Source organism: Anser brachyrhynchus, assembly GCF_964034855.1.
Source record: "Anser brachyrhynchus genome assembly, chromosome: 3".
NCBI classification, from domain to species: Eukaryota; Metazoa; Chordata; class Aves; order Anseriformes; family Anatidae; genus Anser; species Anser brachyrhynchus.
In genome coordinates this window covers 5525932-5545228 of record NC_137696.1, presented here as the reverse complement: position 1 = coordinate 5545228, position 19297 = coordinate 5525932, and the positions used below count along the sequence as shown (strand labels likewise).

General features: G+C 47.0%; 1 protein-coding gene across 10 annotated transcripts in view; it reads right to left on the bottom strand.

Annotated features, from left to right (window-relative positions):
- The window catches only part of PAK5 (p21 (RAC1) activated kinase 5), a 124024-nt gene that overhangs the window by 16155 nt on the left and 88572 nt on the right, over positions 1 to 19297 (bottom strand). For all 10 annotated transcript variants that reach the window (XM_080585540.1, XM_080585542.1, XM_080585546.1 and 7 more), the window contains 3 exons: positions 11426 to 12223; positions 4952 to 5443; positions 1573 to 1706 (listed from right to left, as the gene is read on the bottom strand). In XM_080585540.1, coding sequence (XP_080441666.1) covers positions 1573 to 1706; positions 4952 to 5443; positions 11426 to 12223 — 1424 coding nt within the window. The remainder of the gene's footprint in view (positions 1 to 1572; positions 1707 to 4951; positions 5444 to 11425; positions 12224 to 19297) is intronic.

The window sequence follows — 19297 nt, the reverse complement described above, 5'->3', positions numbered from 1 at the left end:
GGTATTTCAGTAGAAAAATATACAGTGCGAGAATTATTGGGTCATTTCTGTGCACGGGTGCAAAGCCCCGTTCTAGAAAAGCCGCCTGCTGCAGCATGGCAGCCATGGACAGGACAGGCCGCGCGCCGCGGCCCTGCTGCCCCATTGCTGGCAATTCCCAGCGGCTCTGCTACCCCAGCAGAAGCATTAAAGCATTTCTGCTTTAACTTGGTGATGCTGTTTGCAGTATTTCAGCAACATCTTTAAGAGAAGGTCATGCAATGTAAAAAAGAAAAAAACCAGAAGATTAAGGAATGACTATTTTGAGTCAAAAAATAGATGACAGCTCTTAAGAAGCAGTGTCCCGGGAACAGCTGTTTGCTGTTAAACTCCTGTCAGAGATATCTCGGATAGAGCTTTTAATGTTTTGGGGAGCAGTAGTTAACAACTGACTTGCAATATTGTGATTTTAGTATGTCAGCTAAGGCAACACGTAAAAATAAAATACCTAAATAAAATAATATATTATTTTTTTGGCTAAGAGTAACACTAAACTATGAGGGAAGCCATTTTAATGTCTAATTTACTACTCTTTGCTGCTACTCTTTGCTTTTCTTCTTGCTCGCTTAAATGTTCTCCCACTGGATTGGTGTGGAAATATTTATTTTCTTTATTCCAGAGGAAGAAATTAAACACAGTATTCCTCTTTCCAATCCCATTTTATTCTGCTTATCAGGAAAAAGATGAGTGAAGAGCAGATATAAGGTGGGTTGCAAAATCTAATGGCTCTACTCAGAAGAGGAACTGGAAGAGAGAAGAGGCACTGGTCAGTGCACTACAGCTTTTGGACTGATGAATTGCTTTACAATATTAACTGAAATATGGGGACCAGCTCTACAGTAAGCACAAATGCTGTGATATAAAAATAATTTTCCCATTGTGTCTCAGGCTCAGCTTGCAGTTAACATTTCTGACAGCATAGTTATGTGGGTTATGAGTATCAAGAGAAATCACCCCTACAACTGACATAGTTATGACAGCAAAGACAACAATACAGATCACCATAAGGGGAAAAGAAGCGCTTTTTTTGACATTTGGGGAGCTAACTGATAGAAGTCATCTCTGCTAAATGAACACTGAAAGCTCCAGCAAATCCCTGTCTACCAGCAAGCCCTTCCAGATATTTCTTTCCCTTCTATTTAAAAAACACCTGTACTGACAGAAATTCATCTGCAGTGGCTTACTTATGCTGGTAAAGTGAGTGTGCTGCAGTGTGTGTGTATATGTATGTATATATGTACCTGCACACATGCATGTATCTCTCTCTCTATAGCTATACGTCTACCTATACACACACATATATAGCCATAAAAGCACATACACGTATATATTTATATATACATCTTTTGCATGGATGTATATTTTATGCACGTTTTGCACGTTTGTATAGATGTGTTATGTATGTGCATCTATACGCACACAGACATCTACAACCATAGGTATACAAAACCCCCTATAGGGAGCCGGGGGCACCCCGCTCTCCTCAGCATGAGGCGAGGGCCGGAGGCACGTGTGAGGCAAGCACCAACCCACCTGGTGTGAGTCACTATGTCTGTCAAAGCGCCGCCCTCCAGAAACTCCATCACAACCCACAGCTCATCGCCAACAAGGTAACTGTTGTACATGTCAACCACGTTTTCATGATGGTAATCTCTCATGATTACAACCTGTGAGGAAGAGAAAGACGGTGTGTGAATTGCTACAAGCACTATCTGACACTTGTTTTGACCTTCTTTTTCACTGTACTTTTCTCTCTGTGCTTACTAAAGGTTCTGCTATGAATCACAGCCTCGCTCATCCTTGTGCCAACGCATAAACAAAATCAAACTATTTACATAAAATAACAGTCATCGTAAATGCATTAGGAAAAAGGAAGAATCTTTAGTTGCTAAATTATAAGTGGTAGATAATTGTGTTTTTTGCCATACTGCAGGAACAGGGCTGTTTACTTCACTGCCAGTCGCTTTCAGTACAACAGAGACGATTTTTTTTGACCCAATCAATTGCTCAGCCCATCAAAGTCTTCTTCATCAGGAAGTAAACTCTACTTTGCACAGAATTTAACAGAATGCTGGTAATATAAGGGCTATTATAAGGCGTTAAAGGGCCCTGAGGCCCCTGGGCTGCTGACTACATCATGGGCAATGAAATGGGGAGACCAGCACTGGGGCAGGGGTATCCTGGAGCTGCGGGGTTAGGGAGCAGATTGCTGACATGCATTATAGCTTGAGCGACTGGAAGGGACCAAGCTTAGCTCTGCTCTGCTCCTGGGTGCTCCCAAACTGTGCCTTAATTCTGCATTTTGCTATTATATATGTAAAATTGAAGTACTGTAAGGATATAGAGTTTCTCATTCCTTACTTCAGTCTAGCTTGTCTGGAAATGGAATAACATCTTCACTTAAATCCGAATGATTTAATAGTGTGGAGAGGATGATGGCTAATACGGGACGTGCGGTTATGCTTTCAGAACACTCCGTAGTTATAAATTGTAATGGCAAGTGCTGGAATAATTAATATCTTGAGTCCTGGTGTATAGGTGAATCTGCTACACAGGTGCCAAGACAGCTCTGCATGCCTGCTCTCATACCAGCTGGGTGCAGGACCTCCCCCAGCTCAGGCTGAGTCATGCAATGCCAGATTTCAGCGCCTCCAGCCCCTAATTAGTGATCATACACACTATGATTAGCGGTCATACACAATCCCTTCAAGTCAGCAGGAATTTCTGTACCTGTGAAATCTGCTAGATTTGTTTGCCTCCATGGTCAATTGTATTTCTAATGTATTTACCATTTTGACTCCCAGTGCTTTGAACTACTGAAGTTTTAAAACAAAAAGTTGGAGGAGAGCTGGCAATCTGGGGCAAAGCCTCGTCCAGAGGTGCAGCCATGAGAAGTGCTGCGTTCTTGAGCAAAGCACGGGACAAAACTAACAAAACTCAAGGAGAATAAGCTTAATTGAATGATTACAGTTTCATTTTAAAACTAACACGGAACAGACGCTGGGCCAAGTGTATGTGTGCTTTACATGAGCCGTGAGCATGACAGGTAAGACCGGAGAACCAGGATGCCCCAGCAGATCCCTGTGAGCCCGAGCACCATGTCTAAAAGTGAACGTGCAGGACTGGGACTACAGGAACAGCAGCTTGGCCGAGGTGGTGACAACAGCCACATGATAGTGAGGGGTGTCAGAAAGAGGAAAGGGATAGAAAAGAACAGCAAGGCAAGGCTTTGATTACCCCTGTGTAGATGGAGGGAGGCATGCTGAAAAGAAATTTTCAGATGACACGAGTGAGCGGAGCGTGTCAGGGAAGCAGCTTGGTCCTGCACAGCATGTACGACCTGCTTCAAGATGTTACCACTCATGAGATGCTCTGTTAGAGCTACACAAAGCAATTCAGTGCAGTCTTCCAGCAGAGGCAAAATAAAGCCAAAATACCCAGCACGGTCATGGACTGCAGAAAGAACTGTGTTTTATTAAGCAAGTTTTATTAAAAAGCTTCTATAAAGCAACAGTCGGGCCATGGCTTGGATGTCTGGCACCACATCCTCCATCAGGGAGCTGGAATATCCCCACTGTAGGGCAGTGTTTGATGCATCAGAGGGTCTGTCTCTGACCACATGGCAGTAGAGGAGGTTTCAGGAGGGACTGGTACAATGAACAGTGTACCCAGGAAAACGGTACTCACCTGAAGCCCAAAAGGAAATCGAGCACAAAATGGCTGAGGCGTCACCACTGCGACTAACCTATTGCTTGGAACTTGGCACCCAAAGCGCAGGAAGTGGTGAGAGTCACCCCTGGGCTCAAGGGGGCTCCAGGGAGACCTAAACAACCGCAGGTCAACCCAGCGTCTGCGCTCGGCAAGCTACTGGAAATGGTAACTGCTATCACGTGACTGTAATAATCACAGTATGATATAACAGGGAACAACATACAAAAATTTGCCTCAAAAACCTCTTAGAGCTCTTTTACGGAGTGCAATCCTGCTCAAGACCCATCTGCTGGGATTTCAAGGAGGTGCCAGATCTAAAGTCTTTAAAGAAAATCTTTCAGTATTTAAAAAATGTGATTTTAAAAAAAGATTTTAAGGAAACCAGACTTCCATGTGCTGAACGACGAGCCTGTTACAGTTAAAATTCAGCAAACAAGTGATAGGATCAAATGTTTCTCACAAGAGGCTTCCCCGGGGACCTGCAGTGTTTTTGGCATTGATCAGCATATCTGTAAGTAAGTGATCTCGAAAAGAGCGTAGTATACACAGCACTAATGCTATGGGAGGGTAAGAATTGAAAAGGAGAAACTCTTCACATTGCAGAAGGAACCCACAGCACCAAACAAACTCATGAAAAAATGGCAAAGGAAAATCAGTGCTCTTAAATTTAAAATAATGAACATGGGGAAAACAATTCTGCATTAACAGTAGTGGTCTCTGAACTGGCTATAATCTCTCAGGAGATGTGGGAATTAATATAGACGGTTCCATGAAAAAGGGGCAGTCAGCTCTTTGCTTATTAACCCACAAGAAAGCAAATGGTTAGGAGGGGAAGGAAGGAGAAAGTAAGTATGTGTATGTCCGAGTACGGTGTATATGCTTCTTAGATAGTCGGGTTAGTCTGGATCCTCCACCGCAAAGAATAAACTCTACCAGAAAACGGTGTGAAAAAGGCAACTGGGCTATGTCTGTGCAGCTGATATGCTGTATGGATCAGCTGATAGATTTCTTAGTTGGTCCCTGTGACCTTCCACCATATTGTAAGTTTAAAGCCAGGAGGAGATGTAGCTCATCTGAAAACGGTCTGGTTATTTTAGACACCACAGACGAGCACAGGACTCAGCACCTATTTTAGAAAGCCATTAGGGCCAGAGTGGGCCTTCAGTCCACGTCTCACGCCGCACTACCCGAAGCAACGCACCTCATTGAAGAGCAACTCCCTTCTCTGCTGCTTCCTGAGATCCATCTTCTTCACGGCCACTTGCTTGCCTGTGTGCTTCTCGGTGGCGATGCAGACAATCCCCGTGGAGCCCTCCCCGATCTTGATGAAGTTGTCCAGGTACTCCCGGGGGTCGCCGGGGCTGACGACCAGCTGCAGGGCGGCTCGGAACTGTTCGTGGGACACCCTGGAGGGCTGCTGGTCCGAGGAGGAGCCCCAGCTGGGCGGAGGGTAAGCACTTGATGTGATACTCGGGGAGCTGGGGTAGGAGGCGGTGGAAATATAGGGAGAGCCGGGCTGGAGGGGTGGCTGGTGATAGTGGGACGCTTTGTGGTAGACCAGAGGGTACTGGTAGCTGCTGCTGGAGTAGCTGACTTTGCTTTGACTTTGAGGTAGCTTTACTGGGCCCCTTGGGTAGGTGTCGGACCCGGAGAGCGGCGGGCTGACTACCAGCTGCGCTCGGTCGTAATCCACCTGCAACACAAAAGCAGACGATGAACGTGGGTGCAGAGATGGGTTTGCAGCCAGCCCTCACCACTCGGCTCGTGCTCAGCACCCCAAACGTGCCCAGTGGGGTGCCAGCACAGCATGCTCCTGCATGGACCCGTTCTTGTCCACAAACACTGCTGGTACCCATTTTTATGTTCAGGTACCCATTTGTAGACGTCCTAATCTTTGTTTAGTGATAGCATAGGCTCCAAAAATGTATTTACTCTGTATTTTCAGTTCCTTGCAGGTTCTTTGGGCCAATTCCTCCAATAATCCATCCCAGTCACAACTGAAGCCCATTCAAAAGCAAACTGAATAGAAGCAAATTCAAATTCGTGCCTTTCCTTTCAGATACCAGTTTCTAGGTTCCAACTCTCAGCTTTAGTCCTTCTGCTTTTCTCTGGTGACTCAAGAACAACCCCTTCCCACCCTCTTGTGGAGGCTGCTACTCCGGAATGCCCATCGCCCCTGCCCTGCCCCACTGCTGGCTGCTGGTGGAGCCACCACACAGCAGATGCAGCCCTCATCCTGTTTCGTTTTTTTCTTTCCCCTTTTGAGCCCTGTACAGCTTTAAATAGCAGGGTCTTCCCTGCTATCCCCACACGCAGGAGCAGGGCTGCAGGACACCCCGACCACAGCAATGCAGCAGCATGGGGAGAGCTGCAGACCACAAAGCAAACAGCAGAGCAGCACCAAATTCATGGTACGAGGTAAATCCCAGGGAGCTACCATTAGGCGAGCACGCGACCTGTTTGGGATGAGAGATGAGAGCCACTTGGTGGAGTTTACAGAGGGACTTCCTCCGAGCAAGCCGTGACGAGGAGACTAATTCAATTTACTTTTTCTTAAATCATTTTCCGGAGTGACACACTACTTAACTGCGGTGTCACGAAACTGCTAATTTTCATCTGAAATCAGAGACAATCGTGAGGAGATTATCCCGGTGGGAGGCCCTTGTCGTTTGCAGGTTCCTTTCTTTTCTTTTATTCTCCCAAGCTTTTCTAAGCTTCTCACACTGCAAGCAGATGAATACTGCACCTTCACAAACAAAACACTTGGTCTCCATCCAAACATAAAAAAGGATGTAAGACAAAAAATGCACCCGAAACAAGAATATGTTTTTCCTTTTCCCCAGAAAACGGCATCTCCACGTTGATGATGTAACATATGTGACTCCTGATGACATGTGGAGCATCGAGGGGCGGGGGGGTGGTCAGACACAGGCTCACGGTGTAGCACAATTACAAATAATTACAGCAATGAATTCATTTAATCAATCAATTTCGGTGGCGGCACGCAGGGGTGGACAGAGCAGCAGAGCCAACACAGCTCCCGGTTGCTACTACTGCTGCTGGCTGCCGGCCAGGAGCCCCTGATCCATGTTAGTTAAACGCACATTAATCTGAATTTGGCAGTGTAATCAAGGACCCAACTGAACTGTGAAATTGAATTCTGCGGTGGAACATCATTTGACCGTTTTATGCTAAGACTGCAAAAAAAAAAAAAAAAAATCTGCCGCAGCATCCATTTATCACTGCGCCCTGCTGCGAAGCGAGGAGGAGTTTCCAGCCCGGGTGCGGGGAGAGAGGGCTCGGCGTGCAGCGCTGTATCTTGTGGGAGCTGGGCGTGCTCCTCTCTGCCTTGTGCGTGAGGCTTAGCGGGAAGGGGGAGCGCCTCGGCACAGGGGCTGCCCTCAGGGTTCCCTCCTGCTGCAGTGAGCGAGGCGCAGCCACAGCTCCCAGCCACAACGCATCCAACGCGTCCCAGGAGTGGGCATCTGCCCCCCAGGAGGCTGTTTTGGTATAAACGGCACGTACAGGTGATTGGGGCAGTAGCTGTAAATAGAAGGGGGTGAGAGGCATCACGAATTGCACGCAGGACACTACAGCTGCCAAGCTGATTAACGCAGAGAAGTGCTCCGATGCTTCGGGGGAGGGAGGGGAGCTCAGTTACCCCGGCCTATAGATCTACGTACGCAGAGCCACACAAATTAGCGATTAGACTATAAAAGAAGTATTTTTTAAATTAAGATGTGGAAAGCCCAGTGTAGAAATTTAAGCTAGATAAATCCGTACCGATGAACTGAGCCCGGGCTTCACCCATGCCTGCTGTTTCTGAGCATGTCCTGCGCTGACATTTTAAAAGGAAAATTCTGGGGTCGAGCAGTCTTTCTCCAAATTATCGAAAGCTTTTCAAAGTTAGCATTTCGCAACCAACTTCCTGCACAATGTAAACCCAGGCACTACCTGAACGCCATGCAATCCTACAAAAACACAGGAGCCCAAGTGACCAAATCAGCCCCATCTCTCCTCCCAGGCTGTATCCACATGCAGTCCTTCACATCATGGCAAAATTGAACACACTTATTCCACTAATAATTCCACTTCTGCTACCGAATGCAATTACCTACTGAAAGGAAAGCCTTTAATACTACAAAGGAGAGGAAAAAAGCAGCCCTGCTCTCCTACACCGTCAGGTCAAGGGGGCAGATGAGGCTGTGACACGCCATCCATCACAGCTCCGCAGTGCCCTGCTGCTCTGCGCGGGTCACTTGGCTGCCTCGCAGCACCACCCAGAGCCCTTCAGCAGACAATTTTTGCTGCTAAAGGTGGAAACAACGCCATGTGCAAACTCACTGTAGTTCCCAGGCTGATGACAGCAGTACCCATCCTGTTGTGCATGTTCTGGGAACACCCCCATGTTCATACGGGATATCTTGCACCATAGCACGGTCTGCTTGGGCAAATATGTTACCCTCGGCTGTCACCAGGTGATCTGCAGTCACCGAAAGCACAAGTGCTGGCGAGACGGACTGCGGCGGTGACGGCAACCACAGCCCTACAGCCAGAGCCTGCACCTTCCCCGGGGGCTGGCAGCCCCTGGCGAGGTGGGGTCACCTGTCAGGAAATGTAAAATACATTTCAGCTGGATTAGGTTTCAGTTTGCTGAAACAAAAGGTGTAGAAGGGACGGGCTGTAAATAACACGGAGATGGCAAGGGACAAGGTTACTCTCCAGAGCTTTGCCGGTGAAAATCTCAGAAACTCCCTGTTCCATTCATGGCAGTGTCTGTGGAAAGCTCCTGGCACATGAATGGAAAAATAGGGAAAAAAGGAGAGGGCTCCTGATGGTAAAGGCCTGGTTCTGCCTTCACTGGGCTGTAAACATCCTGCTGGTGCATAGCGCCTGCAAAATACTGCAGGGAAACAGCAGTGCTGAGCTGCGGCCAGGTGAGAGCGAGACCTCTGCCCTGGTGCGGCACTATGGCGCAAAGACAGGGAGAGCAGGAACCACGGCCCCTGGCAGGAGGGACAGGAAAGGGCCACGGGGAACCACTGCAAAAAAGTGATGGCAAAGGAGCTTCAAAATAACAGGCTGCAGTTCAAAAGGGCCTGGGTTGAAGAGGAGGGTAAAGGAAAAACGTGCACTACAGACTGCCCAGAAATAGGAGGAGACCTTTGTGCAGTACGACTTGGTGGGATGGGTTTGGGTTGTGTGGCAGCACTGAGGTGACTCCCTTGAACAAAAAGGGACGCGGTTAACACCAGCACAGGCACCAGTGGCACCCAAATGATACAGGAGCGATTCTGCGGGGACAGGAGAGCAGCGAGGGACGGGGGGGAGATCAGCGCGGGAAACAGATCTGAGCCTTCAGCTTCGTACGCCTGTGTTCCCACCGCACGGCTGCGCCCAGCCCAGCGCTGCAGAAGCCTCCTGATGAAAGACATCCGAAACCTGAGGGACCAGGGCACACGTTTGATTTATCCTCCTTCTGTCACCTGCACCTAACACTGAACTATGTCTGCTCTTCATTTACACGCCAGAACTTTTGTTAAATGCAATTTGAAGCCATACATTTGTGCCTGCAGACTTTTTCAGAGCTTATGTTTTTTCCCCTTTTAAATATTCTTTAAAGCCAATCTCATTTGTACAATATCTGATCCAAGCCCCGATTCTCATTTAGTAAACCCATTTAATGAACCATTATCTTACTAATGCCTCCTTGAAAAGAAGCCTCCTCAACAATCAGCCAAGGCACGGAACTGCTGTTCGCTCCCAGGAGCTGTGGATGTGTTTGGGGACTGGAACTGCTGCACTTAGCAGTGAATCATCGAGTTTCAACGTACCGAGCCCGTAGGAGTGTTTTTGATGCTCTAAGGGGGAAACAGCTTACAATGAATCTTGCATGGAGGCATCTTTTTTTTTATAAAAGTTGTTACTGCATTTTAATGGGGTATTTCTCAAGCTGTCTGGAGTGCTCACAGCCCTGTAAAATATATCTCAGCCTTCAGCCCTCCTGAGTGCTGTAGAACTGGCAGCAGCAGGCACAAGAGAATCTTTGAATTATCGGTGGATTTGTCCTTCTTCTTTCTGAACTCTGACAGAATGATTGCTTTAAAGGAAGGAAATGGCAGATAGCCCATCTCAGGCTTTCCTCGCAACTTCCAGAACTCGTACTTTAACACCTCACTCCTGCATACACGCAGCCCTCTCACCATAGCCAAAGCTCAGAAAAGGCACAGGAGGAGATGTGGTCACTTTTCTACTCCCCCCATAATTTACCCTCAAACTCAAAAGCCCAAATTTGTGCTTTAATGCAATCTATATTAAAAAAAAAAAAAAGTGTTGTTTTGTTTTACCACGGGGCACTGATGAGAACTCTGCACCTCGGCATTACAAAGTAGACAAAGGCTAAGTGCACGCCTCTGGTATCAGGCTATGGGACGACTTCTGGGGCTGAAGCTGCCCAGGACCAGGTTCTCAGCACTCACAGCCCGTACAAAAACGTGCTGTTCACATCACCACTGAACAGCAGAAGGGATGGTGGTGCTTGACGACTGCCAACCTCAGCACATCTGGCATGTGCCGGCACACCGGGGCCATTCCAGCCCTGGGAAATGTGCTCTCATCTTGGTGCCTGTTGCTAAGGGAACCCGGTAATGCTCAGCGCGATCTACACTGAAGGAAAACCCCCTCTTGCAGAATATTGGATGTCATCTAATAAGGCATCCGTCATCTAGTAAGGCTTTTCCATCTAATAACCAAGCGGGTCATCATTGGAGCGATGTGCCTGATGGGTGAGCAAAGAGCTATTCCCTCAGCTGGACAAACCAGCGAGCTACGGGAAGCATGGCGAGGTGGCCTCATGGATGCTATTCCTCGTGTGACTCAGAGGAGGCTGAGCAGGCCACAGCATCTATAGAAGAGCTGCTGGTAGGTATCACATTTGAGCTGCTCTTTTGCATCCTGAGCCTGTTTCTTTTTTAATTGTTGTTAACTACAGCTGTGTTGGGTGAGAGAGGAGACTGTAATTTTATTTCACTGCTTAAAAAATGAAGCAGAGAGGGGTAAGCCCCTGCTCTCATTAGCAGCAGCGTGTTAATAAACCCTGTAATGCACACAGAGACCTGTCAGCCTTGTGGCTGTGTGGGCTGGCACTGCTGGGTGAGCTGCAGGCAGCTCCTCCGCCTCACACACATGCTGGGCTTGTGGCTGCGCTTCCCCAACAGAGCAGCAACGCTTTTCTAAGCAGCACAGAGATGTCAGCAGTAACGGTTCAAATGCAAAAAGAATCTGATACTCAAACCAGACTGTTTTTTCAGCTCCTGCCAAGATCTGCATTGGCACATGAACTCCTGGTGCAACAAGAACTGCCACAGAACTTGGGGCTTTTGGAAATCCCAGGTAAAACCCATGGAAGTTGGGCACTTCCAAACTGCTCTTTGAGTAACTTTGGAAGAGCAGTATCTTAAACCACTGGTCCACGACGTCTGTTTTCAGATACCCAAGAAAAGTGGGTGGGTTTTCACACCCACCACACCCATCATGGCTGCATAGCTCCTGGGGATGCCACCAGCCGCATTTGGTACTTTGTGCCCTTAATATTGTGCACATGCCCAATTTTTTTCATTCCTGTTTTGGAATTTCCCTGTCCTGGCAGCACCGTCACCAGGGCCCTTAACGTTACCTTGGGGATGCCTGCTGCAGTTTCGGACAAGCGGGGGTAGGTGTAGGAGCTGTAGGAGTGTCCTTGCTGGTGTGCTTTAAACGCGCTTGCCCCATAGGGCATGGCTGGCTCTTGCAGACCAGAGCCCGACCTGGACCTCTGCCTCATCGCTGGCTGAGGGCTCGCCGGGTCCACGTAGGACGACTTCGGCCTCTTGTCGTAGTCATCCTTGCCTGGGCTGTGCCCCCAGTCACCATCGCTGTACTCCAGCCTCTCCTTGGGGCACTCGCTCTGCACCGACGCTCGGGACAGGGCGTAAGGAAAGGGGTCTCTGTAGTCCAGCGAGGATCCACTGGGAATCCTCTGGTACTCCAGCTTTAGGCCTCCATATTCGAGCGGTTTGGGCTTTGCCTCCACCTGTGCCTGGTAATCTGGGAGGAACCTGGAGAGGTCTGACTTCAGGGGCGTCACTTCTGAATAATAGATGTCCCTGGAAGTCACCTTCATCATGTGCCCGTTCTGCTTGGCGGCATAGCCCCCTTTGTAGTACCTGTCTAACTCTTCCCCATACAGAGTCTTGTCTCTGTACTTTTCCACGCCATAGTCTGTTGTCGTGTCTGACTCGCTGGAGTACTGGGAATACGTGATGTAACCGTTCTCCTCCTGGTGCCTCGGCACATGGTTGGCGTTGCCCTGGTGGTGGGTGGGAGGGCTTTCCTTCCGCAGGGAGTTGGATCGTGTCACGGAGATGTTGTCGAACTCTTCCAGCAGGCCGTTGATTGAAGTATCCTTTCGAGGCTTATTTCCTCTAACGATAGTCTGGGAATAAAAAAATTACTTTGATTAAATGACTTTCATTTAGTATCTGACCAACAAAACAACAGAAAAGAAGTCTGTGATTCACCCAGAAATACACGTAGTGATGTGTCACATTCTTCAGTCACATACTTCACAATAAACCATTGCCAGAAAATACTTACAACAGGACATGCAGAAATGAAGGAACAAAAGGGTCAAATTCAGTGGCCACCACAAGCTGAGATTCAGCATACAAGCCCAAGACACTATTAAAAAGCTCAATTTAACAGGTGGGTGTTCAGCACTGAATAGCAGAGACATTTAAAAGCACTACTTGTGTTTTAAAAAGTTGCTGTGACTAAATTTGCTGTTATTCAGTTGTCTGCATCAAGGCAAGCTAGAAGGCAGAGTCTGATATGCCGAGTATGGATAAGCTAAAAAATATTATTCAGTGTTAACTTCTACATATTTAGCAAACTGCTGGAGTGGAAAGTAGCATAGTGAAAAGGTCTTTTTTTTTTTTTTTAACACAACAGTACGTTCCTGCGTGCCAGAATTACCACCAGGGATTGCTTCTTCATTGACTTCGCATTAGAGACACGTGGGGAGGATGGAAAAATAATACTTACCTGTTCACAATACACACGGTAAATCCCTGTGCATGAGCATGGCTTTGGGACATCCACATGATGGATGCCATGGGGTGGTGGCCCTGGTTGTGTCCTGGTACTGCAAACTGCCCCCTGCCCAGCACTTCTCAACTTGGACTGAAAGCAGCTGTTAGGATGGGAAGCAAGCAGTGCTTGGCTACAGATGTCCCTCAAGAAAGCCTGACTATTTTTAGCTAGTACCATCTGAAGACTGTAACAAGCGATTGCATCCATTTTTCAGCAGCTGACTCCCATTGAGCGCTGCGTCATGTTTATAAACACTCTGCAAGAATAAGATGTACAGATTAAGGGCCGGGGCCATATATCAGTGTGGTTCTAGTGAAAACAAATTTGCTTTTCTGACTTGCTTTAGCTAAGTATTGAAGGTTGTACCTTCCTTAACTCGCCTAGTTTTTAAGCAAAGTCCCTCTGGCCGTTCATCCCCAGGAGATGTCCCTCGGTGAGCTGCAGCCTGCCCATGCTGCCCGTGCCATACTGGACACCGAGCATGGTGCCCAGCCTGGCCACTGCCCTTCCTGCACTGCGACAGAGACAGTGTTAGCAGAAATACATCCCTGTAAAACCTGACCCAAAGCTGGGGGAGCGGCACCGAAGGGATAAAACAAAGAAACGTCTGTGAAAGAGGGCTGTGCAGGACCGGGGTCTAAAAGGAAACGTTTCCATGCAAAGCAGGCTGATGACATGTGATGACCAGGGGCAGGGACGGGAGGCCGTGGGGAAGGGCTCTGCTGTAAAAACCAAGGTGGTAATTGCTTTAATTGGGTCACAGCTCACAGTGAGCTCCTCTGGAGAGGTGGCTGCATTGATGGCCAGAAAGGCAAACACAGTCCGAGTCATATCTTTTAATCACACTGCATTCAGCTTACACGGAAGGCTTTGTGTTTCAGCCAGCAGACTTACCACTACAGTAGTGACTTCTTTTTTAGAGCCCTGACTATCCCCAGCAGAGGCAGGGGAGCATGAATGGTCCTCCAAAAAGGGCATGTGCGGGACTAGCAATACCTCCCTCTTTGAGCAGCATCCTGCTCTTCGCTCATTTTCTACCCAGGAGAGGTTTGCAATGCAATCAGAAGATGTGACGGGGCAAATTTTGTCTTTTGTGGTGTCTGCCTTTCTTCCCCACCCCTCTTTAAGCCCTGCTTTGCCCCATCTCCACGAAATTAACAGCAACATACTTCTGTTGTTCAGAAAAAGACAGCTGAGAAAAGCCAGGCTATGAGCAAAGCAGTGCTGACCTCCCATTGATCCCTCCTCTGATTTATGCCCATAATTACTTGCCTGGTTTGCTATTTTGAAGCTGGCGATACTGAAACAATAGGACAGAAAAAATCAGGAGCAGCAAATAGATCACTCCTTTCACCTCCGAAGTCATTCAGTGAGACAAGAGGAATTGGTTTTGTTAGGCTACAGCCGCTTTGGCAGGATGAATGCGTGATCATTCATATTTAATTATCACGTAATAAAACAGCACACTCAACAATGAAATGCTTATAATTGAAAACAAGATTGAAATACCCAACTGCCACCTTGCTTCCCCGGTGTAAATCCATGCCAAGGAGTAAAAATGCCAATGTAATGATCTCCGTGGGACTAGCCTTCACAAAGGAGAGCTTTCCCGGAGCAACCTGCTTTGTGCCTGCACAAAAGGACCTCGGAGCCAGAGGGAGCCCCTGGGAGCAGAACAGCCCCTGGGGTTATTGGAAAGGGGAGTTTTCCCTCCTCTCCTCCAAACAGATGCTCTGCTGAAGCAGTTTTTAAAAATACAGATGTGTATGGGATGTGGGGGGTGGAAGAATCACAAACAGCTATCTGAGCCCATGTCAGAAGGAATTTTAGAAGAACGAAGTTGAAGGTTTAGGTGTTAGGGATCTCATTGATGACAAAACCCTGCAGTTTAGGGATTTTCTGCAAATGGCAGCCTCCACTTTGGTAAGATACAAAAAAAGAAGTGTTTATTTATTTTTTGTTTGTTTGTTTGTTTTTAGTAATAGTGAAATAGCCTTGTAGGATTTTTTGGTTTTCCAAAAAGAGCATCTGCCACAAAATCTCCAGTCTATGAAGAAGTCTTTGCTATTGCCGTGACCTCAGTGCTACCTAATCCTGACTGGTGAAGTTAAGGAGATGAAGATTTAAAACCCCTTGATTTCTCCCAGCGCTTTGAGAACAACCACTGGAGAACACTGACTTCCCAGAATGACAGCTGAAGTTTCTATTTGCTTCGGGCTCGTCTCTACTAGGAAATTAGAGGCGGTGGGACCAATCCCCATGGCTGAGCTGGTTTGTGGGCACTGGCCTGGGTCCGTGCTGCCGAACGCTCTCCGTCTCTGAAGCAACATCGGTGGCTTGGGGAAAAGTCTCTGCCTGGTGCTGACTGTGCCCAGGACTGGTTTAGGAGGATGCTACCTGGCCCAGGTGAGGGGCTCAAGCAGCTGAATAGCACAGAGTATTTAATTTCAGTGTCTGATGATAATCCTTGGCACTGCTTCGTTGTATAAGCACAGTCCTTCGGTGCAAACAGAGGATAAAACGTACCTGCCCCTGAAGAACGCTGCAAATCTAGATCAAAATGCCTCGGCAGTTCTGCCTGAAATCTGCAACCATCCCAATGAAGCACAGACACTGCTGGTGTTAAAAACACACCACTGACATTATTACTGTAAACTAGGATGTAAAAGTCATTTGTTGAAAAATAAGAACGGAAGCATGATCTTAAGGTGATGGATGTTTTCTACGGAACAGTCAGTGCTCTATTATTACTATTGCTATTATTATTATTATTATCTTCACTACATTATTATTATTGTCACCAACATCATCATCTTCAATATGTTTATTTGCTTTAGCTTGTTTTTAAATTTAGCACTTCCCTTATATGAAAGGAAATACATCGTGAAGAGATTCCCCTATTGCTAAATCAGACAGCCTATTCAAGCTTGATTTTTTTTTATCTTTTATTAAGAAAACACCTAACACTATTGTTATCAAAAGAACTGTAGTGTCCATAGAGCAGATAATTACAGACATGTTTCACAGAGACCCTTCGAAGTACTCTATATTGTCAAGTATTTTTCCAACTGAGTAGAAGTTAGGATGTTTATACACAGATGTGAAACACGGTGCCTCCCTGGTGGGCAGAGTTAATTCTTCACCATTTACTAGGCCTAAAAAACAAATTAAAATCCCAAGGCAGGTATTATTCTGTAAGAGTAATAAAGGTAATTACTCTGTAAGAAAGCTCACAGAGCATCAAAAATTGGAAATAAAGGCAAAGGAGCTGTTTCTACAGAACGACACTTACACTGGGCCTTGTTAACCCTCCTGAAGTCATTTTCTCCAGAGAAGGTGTTCTGGGGGCTCACAGCACCCTGCAGCTTCCCTCTGAAGAAACAAGCCAGAGATTGACAAACTGCCATAATTATGGCCCAAATTTCCAAACCTGAAAGCCTAATGTTAGCCAGAAGTACCCAGGTTCGAAGGTGTGACTTCAGTGGAAGGACGAGGGACAGCCCAAATTGCTGACATTGCTCCCTTAGGGACTTGGGAGTACCGTCACTGCTCTGCCAGGCTCTGTGCTGCGCTAGTGAGCAGGGGGAAAAGCTCCTGGGACTGAAACACAACAGCAGAAATTACAGAAGACAGAAAATTCGAGCTCCAGCTTAAAAAGCAAAACAAAAAGCTTGAAAGAAAACCTAACAGAAAAAGCAGGCTCTACCGAAAGGGATGTAAACATAGATTTTCCTGGTTTTAATACCTTAGGAACTGGTGACTAGTTTTTGCAATTTTAAAGGCTTTATAAACTGAAAGAGACAGCGCGTGTTTCCACATCAACAGGGAACTCATTTTTCCTCATCTGAATTTAGATAGAAAATGGTTGTTTTGTGTTTTTTTTTTTGTTCTTTTTACCCCTCACTGTTCTTCAGATTTTTAAACTTGGAAAATTTTTGGAGCTGCAGCAGGTAATTAGATGGTTAAAAGCAAGGCATCGTGTGCAAAGGTTGATCCACTGAGATTTATGAGGCCTTTGTTTGTGACTACCGAGATCATGTAATGGAAACCTGTACAGTGCCCAGGCATGCATGACAAACAGAAATCAAACCCTACAGCAGGCGCAGCTTTAGCTGGGTTCCACCCCGGGAAGATGGGATCCGTTACCGTCGATACCCCATGGTCATTAAAAGACGTTTTCAAGGCGTTGTGCAATTGGGGTGGATCAATGCTACACCAGACAAAGGAGTGCTGGTGAGTTTTATGCTGCCGTTACCGTCACCCACTAAAATCAATGGGACGCAATCTCTGTGAATTAAAGCCGGTACTGCGAGGCTGCAGCTCTCAGTTCATTTCCAGTGCTCTCCGGACAGGTTTGGCGTTTGCTCTGGGTGCTGGTGACAGCAGACATCCTTCACGGCGCCGCCGTAGCGCTCTGTCCTGCAGTGATAAGCCATAATGGATCTGTCTGCAAGAACCGCTGCCTTGCCTCGTTTCCAAGAGCAGATGAAAAACAGCTTCTGCGCTCAAATACTGTATTAACCTTGACAATAATGAAGTGGGTAATTAACTGTTTTGCCCTAATATGACCTTGCATTTATTGTCTTTAAAACTACTATACTTTACACAGTTGCTAAGAATATATCAGCCTTTGTCCTTCAGGAGCTGTGGTTTCAGAAGTCGACAAGGATTTAAAATCTCTGTAACGCACAGTGTGGGAGAAGAAAAGTTGTTTTAGGAAATGTCACCTTATAAAGAGCCAATCTAAATTCTGGTTTTGCTTCTAGCTAGCTTATCCCCTCATTTTCATTATATGTAAAATAAAAGCACATCCTATGCATATCTGAAAATCAATTTTTGCTAAAGGAAACAGGCACATTGCACAGCTGGTAAAAGTAATGTACGTGATGGAAGCGTTGGTAATTTATCTTCTTGTGTTGCAAGAATATAAATTCTTGCAACTTCACAAGCCTTTGAAGTATTTGAAGTTGTGTTCATGATACCACATTTTACTCCTTGGCATAAGCAAATGTGAACAGCACTACCTTGGGGAGAAAACCAATCCCCTCATCATGTCAGACAGAAAACTCCATCTTTCCTGGGAAGTAACAGAGCTTTACAGCTGCAGCCAAGGGTGCAAGTGTCAAGGGTCTGCCTTTGACCTGCACTTGTGAGAGCTCAGACTGAGCAACAGCCTTGGCAGAGCTCAAAACAGCTGGAGACCCTCCTAACTCCTGGAGATGGTTGTGAGCATGCAGCAAAAACCTCCTTTTGCTAGCTGCTGACACGAAGTGGACAGCTAAATTTGGACCCTGAGCTGCCGTCTTGAGGGGTGACAAAAGGACAAGGGTTAGGAAACTGATGTCTTGTCCCCTACGTCCTGGCATGGTGGCCTCAGCTTTGCATGACCTCTCCATGCATCTAGCAGACTCCCCCTCACCAGAGGCTGCCCCAAGGCTCTCCCTTTTGCCACCAGCTGCTCTCACCACCACTGAAGGAGCCTCCTGTAGCCACAGAACTATGTTGTACTGTGAAGGAGACTATTGGGTATATTTGCTGCTTTGGATCCTGAGATGTGGCTCGGTGCCAAAAGCCAGCTGCTGGCTGTAGGACCGCCAAACTTTATCCCACGTCAGAAGCAGTGATGCTACGAGCTGTGCAAGTGAAACACCAGCGCTGCATTTGGGCAGCTGTCTCCTGACCTCGACAGGCAACAAGCAGATACAGCCAGCAGCACCCATGTGCACTAACCGAACACCTCGCTTCCCCATGGTAATGAAACCCACTAAACTGAGAATGAATTTTAGCGTGCTTGTGCTGCACAGCGTTACCCTGGGAAGACGCCTTTTGCCAACAAAACTCATCAGGTGTGTGGCTAGAAGCAGTGCCGGATGGGAGGAGACGTCGTTCATCACTCTGCACCCTCCAGGACTGTCCTACGGGATCTGTTCCAGTTTTGATCTACAGCCTGTCCAAAAAGCAGCTATTACTCAGAGTTAGGCACAAGGATACCTAACAGACAGGGAAGTATGGCAGGATGCTTCTTCCTGAAGCCTGCAATTTAAAGGTTGGTTTACACCCGGAAGCCTCAAAGTTTATATAATTTCTGTTATTAATTCCTTCCCAATGCTATATATTCTCACCCTCTGTACAAAAAAGAAAATAATAAGAAACAAAACAAAACAAAACAAAACACTACTCATTTCTTGTATCCCAACGATTCCTCCCGAGGGAGTTTTGCAGACAACACCTGCATTGGATGCAGAGCAGAAGCGATACGGCTTTCACGTGGCTGTGGATTTGCTGCCTCTAGTCTAACTTGATCCTCTCTGGTAACTGCAAAACTATAGCTCCAGTGGCTACAGCTCAGCTCGGGCCTCTGCTCCCTGGCCCATACGTGCGATTTACACTACAGAGTCACTTGAGAAAACAGGGAGCA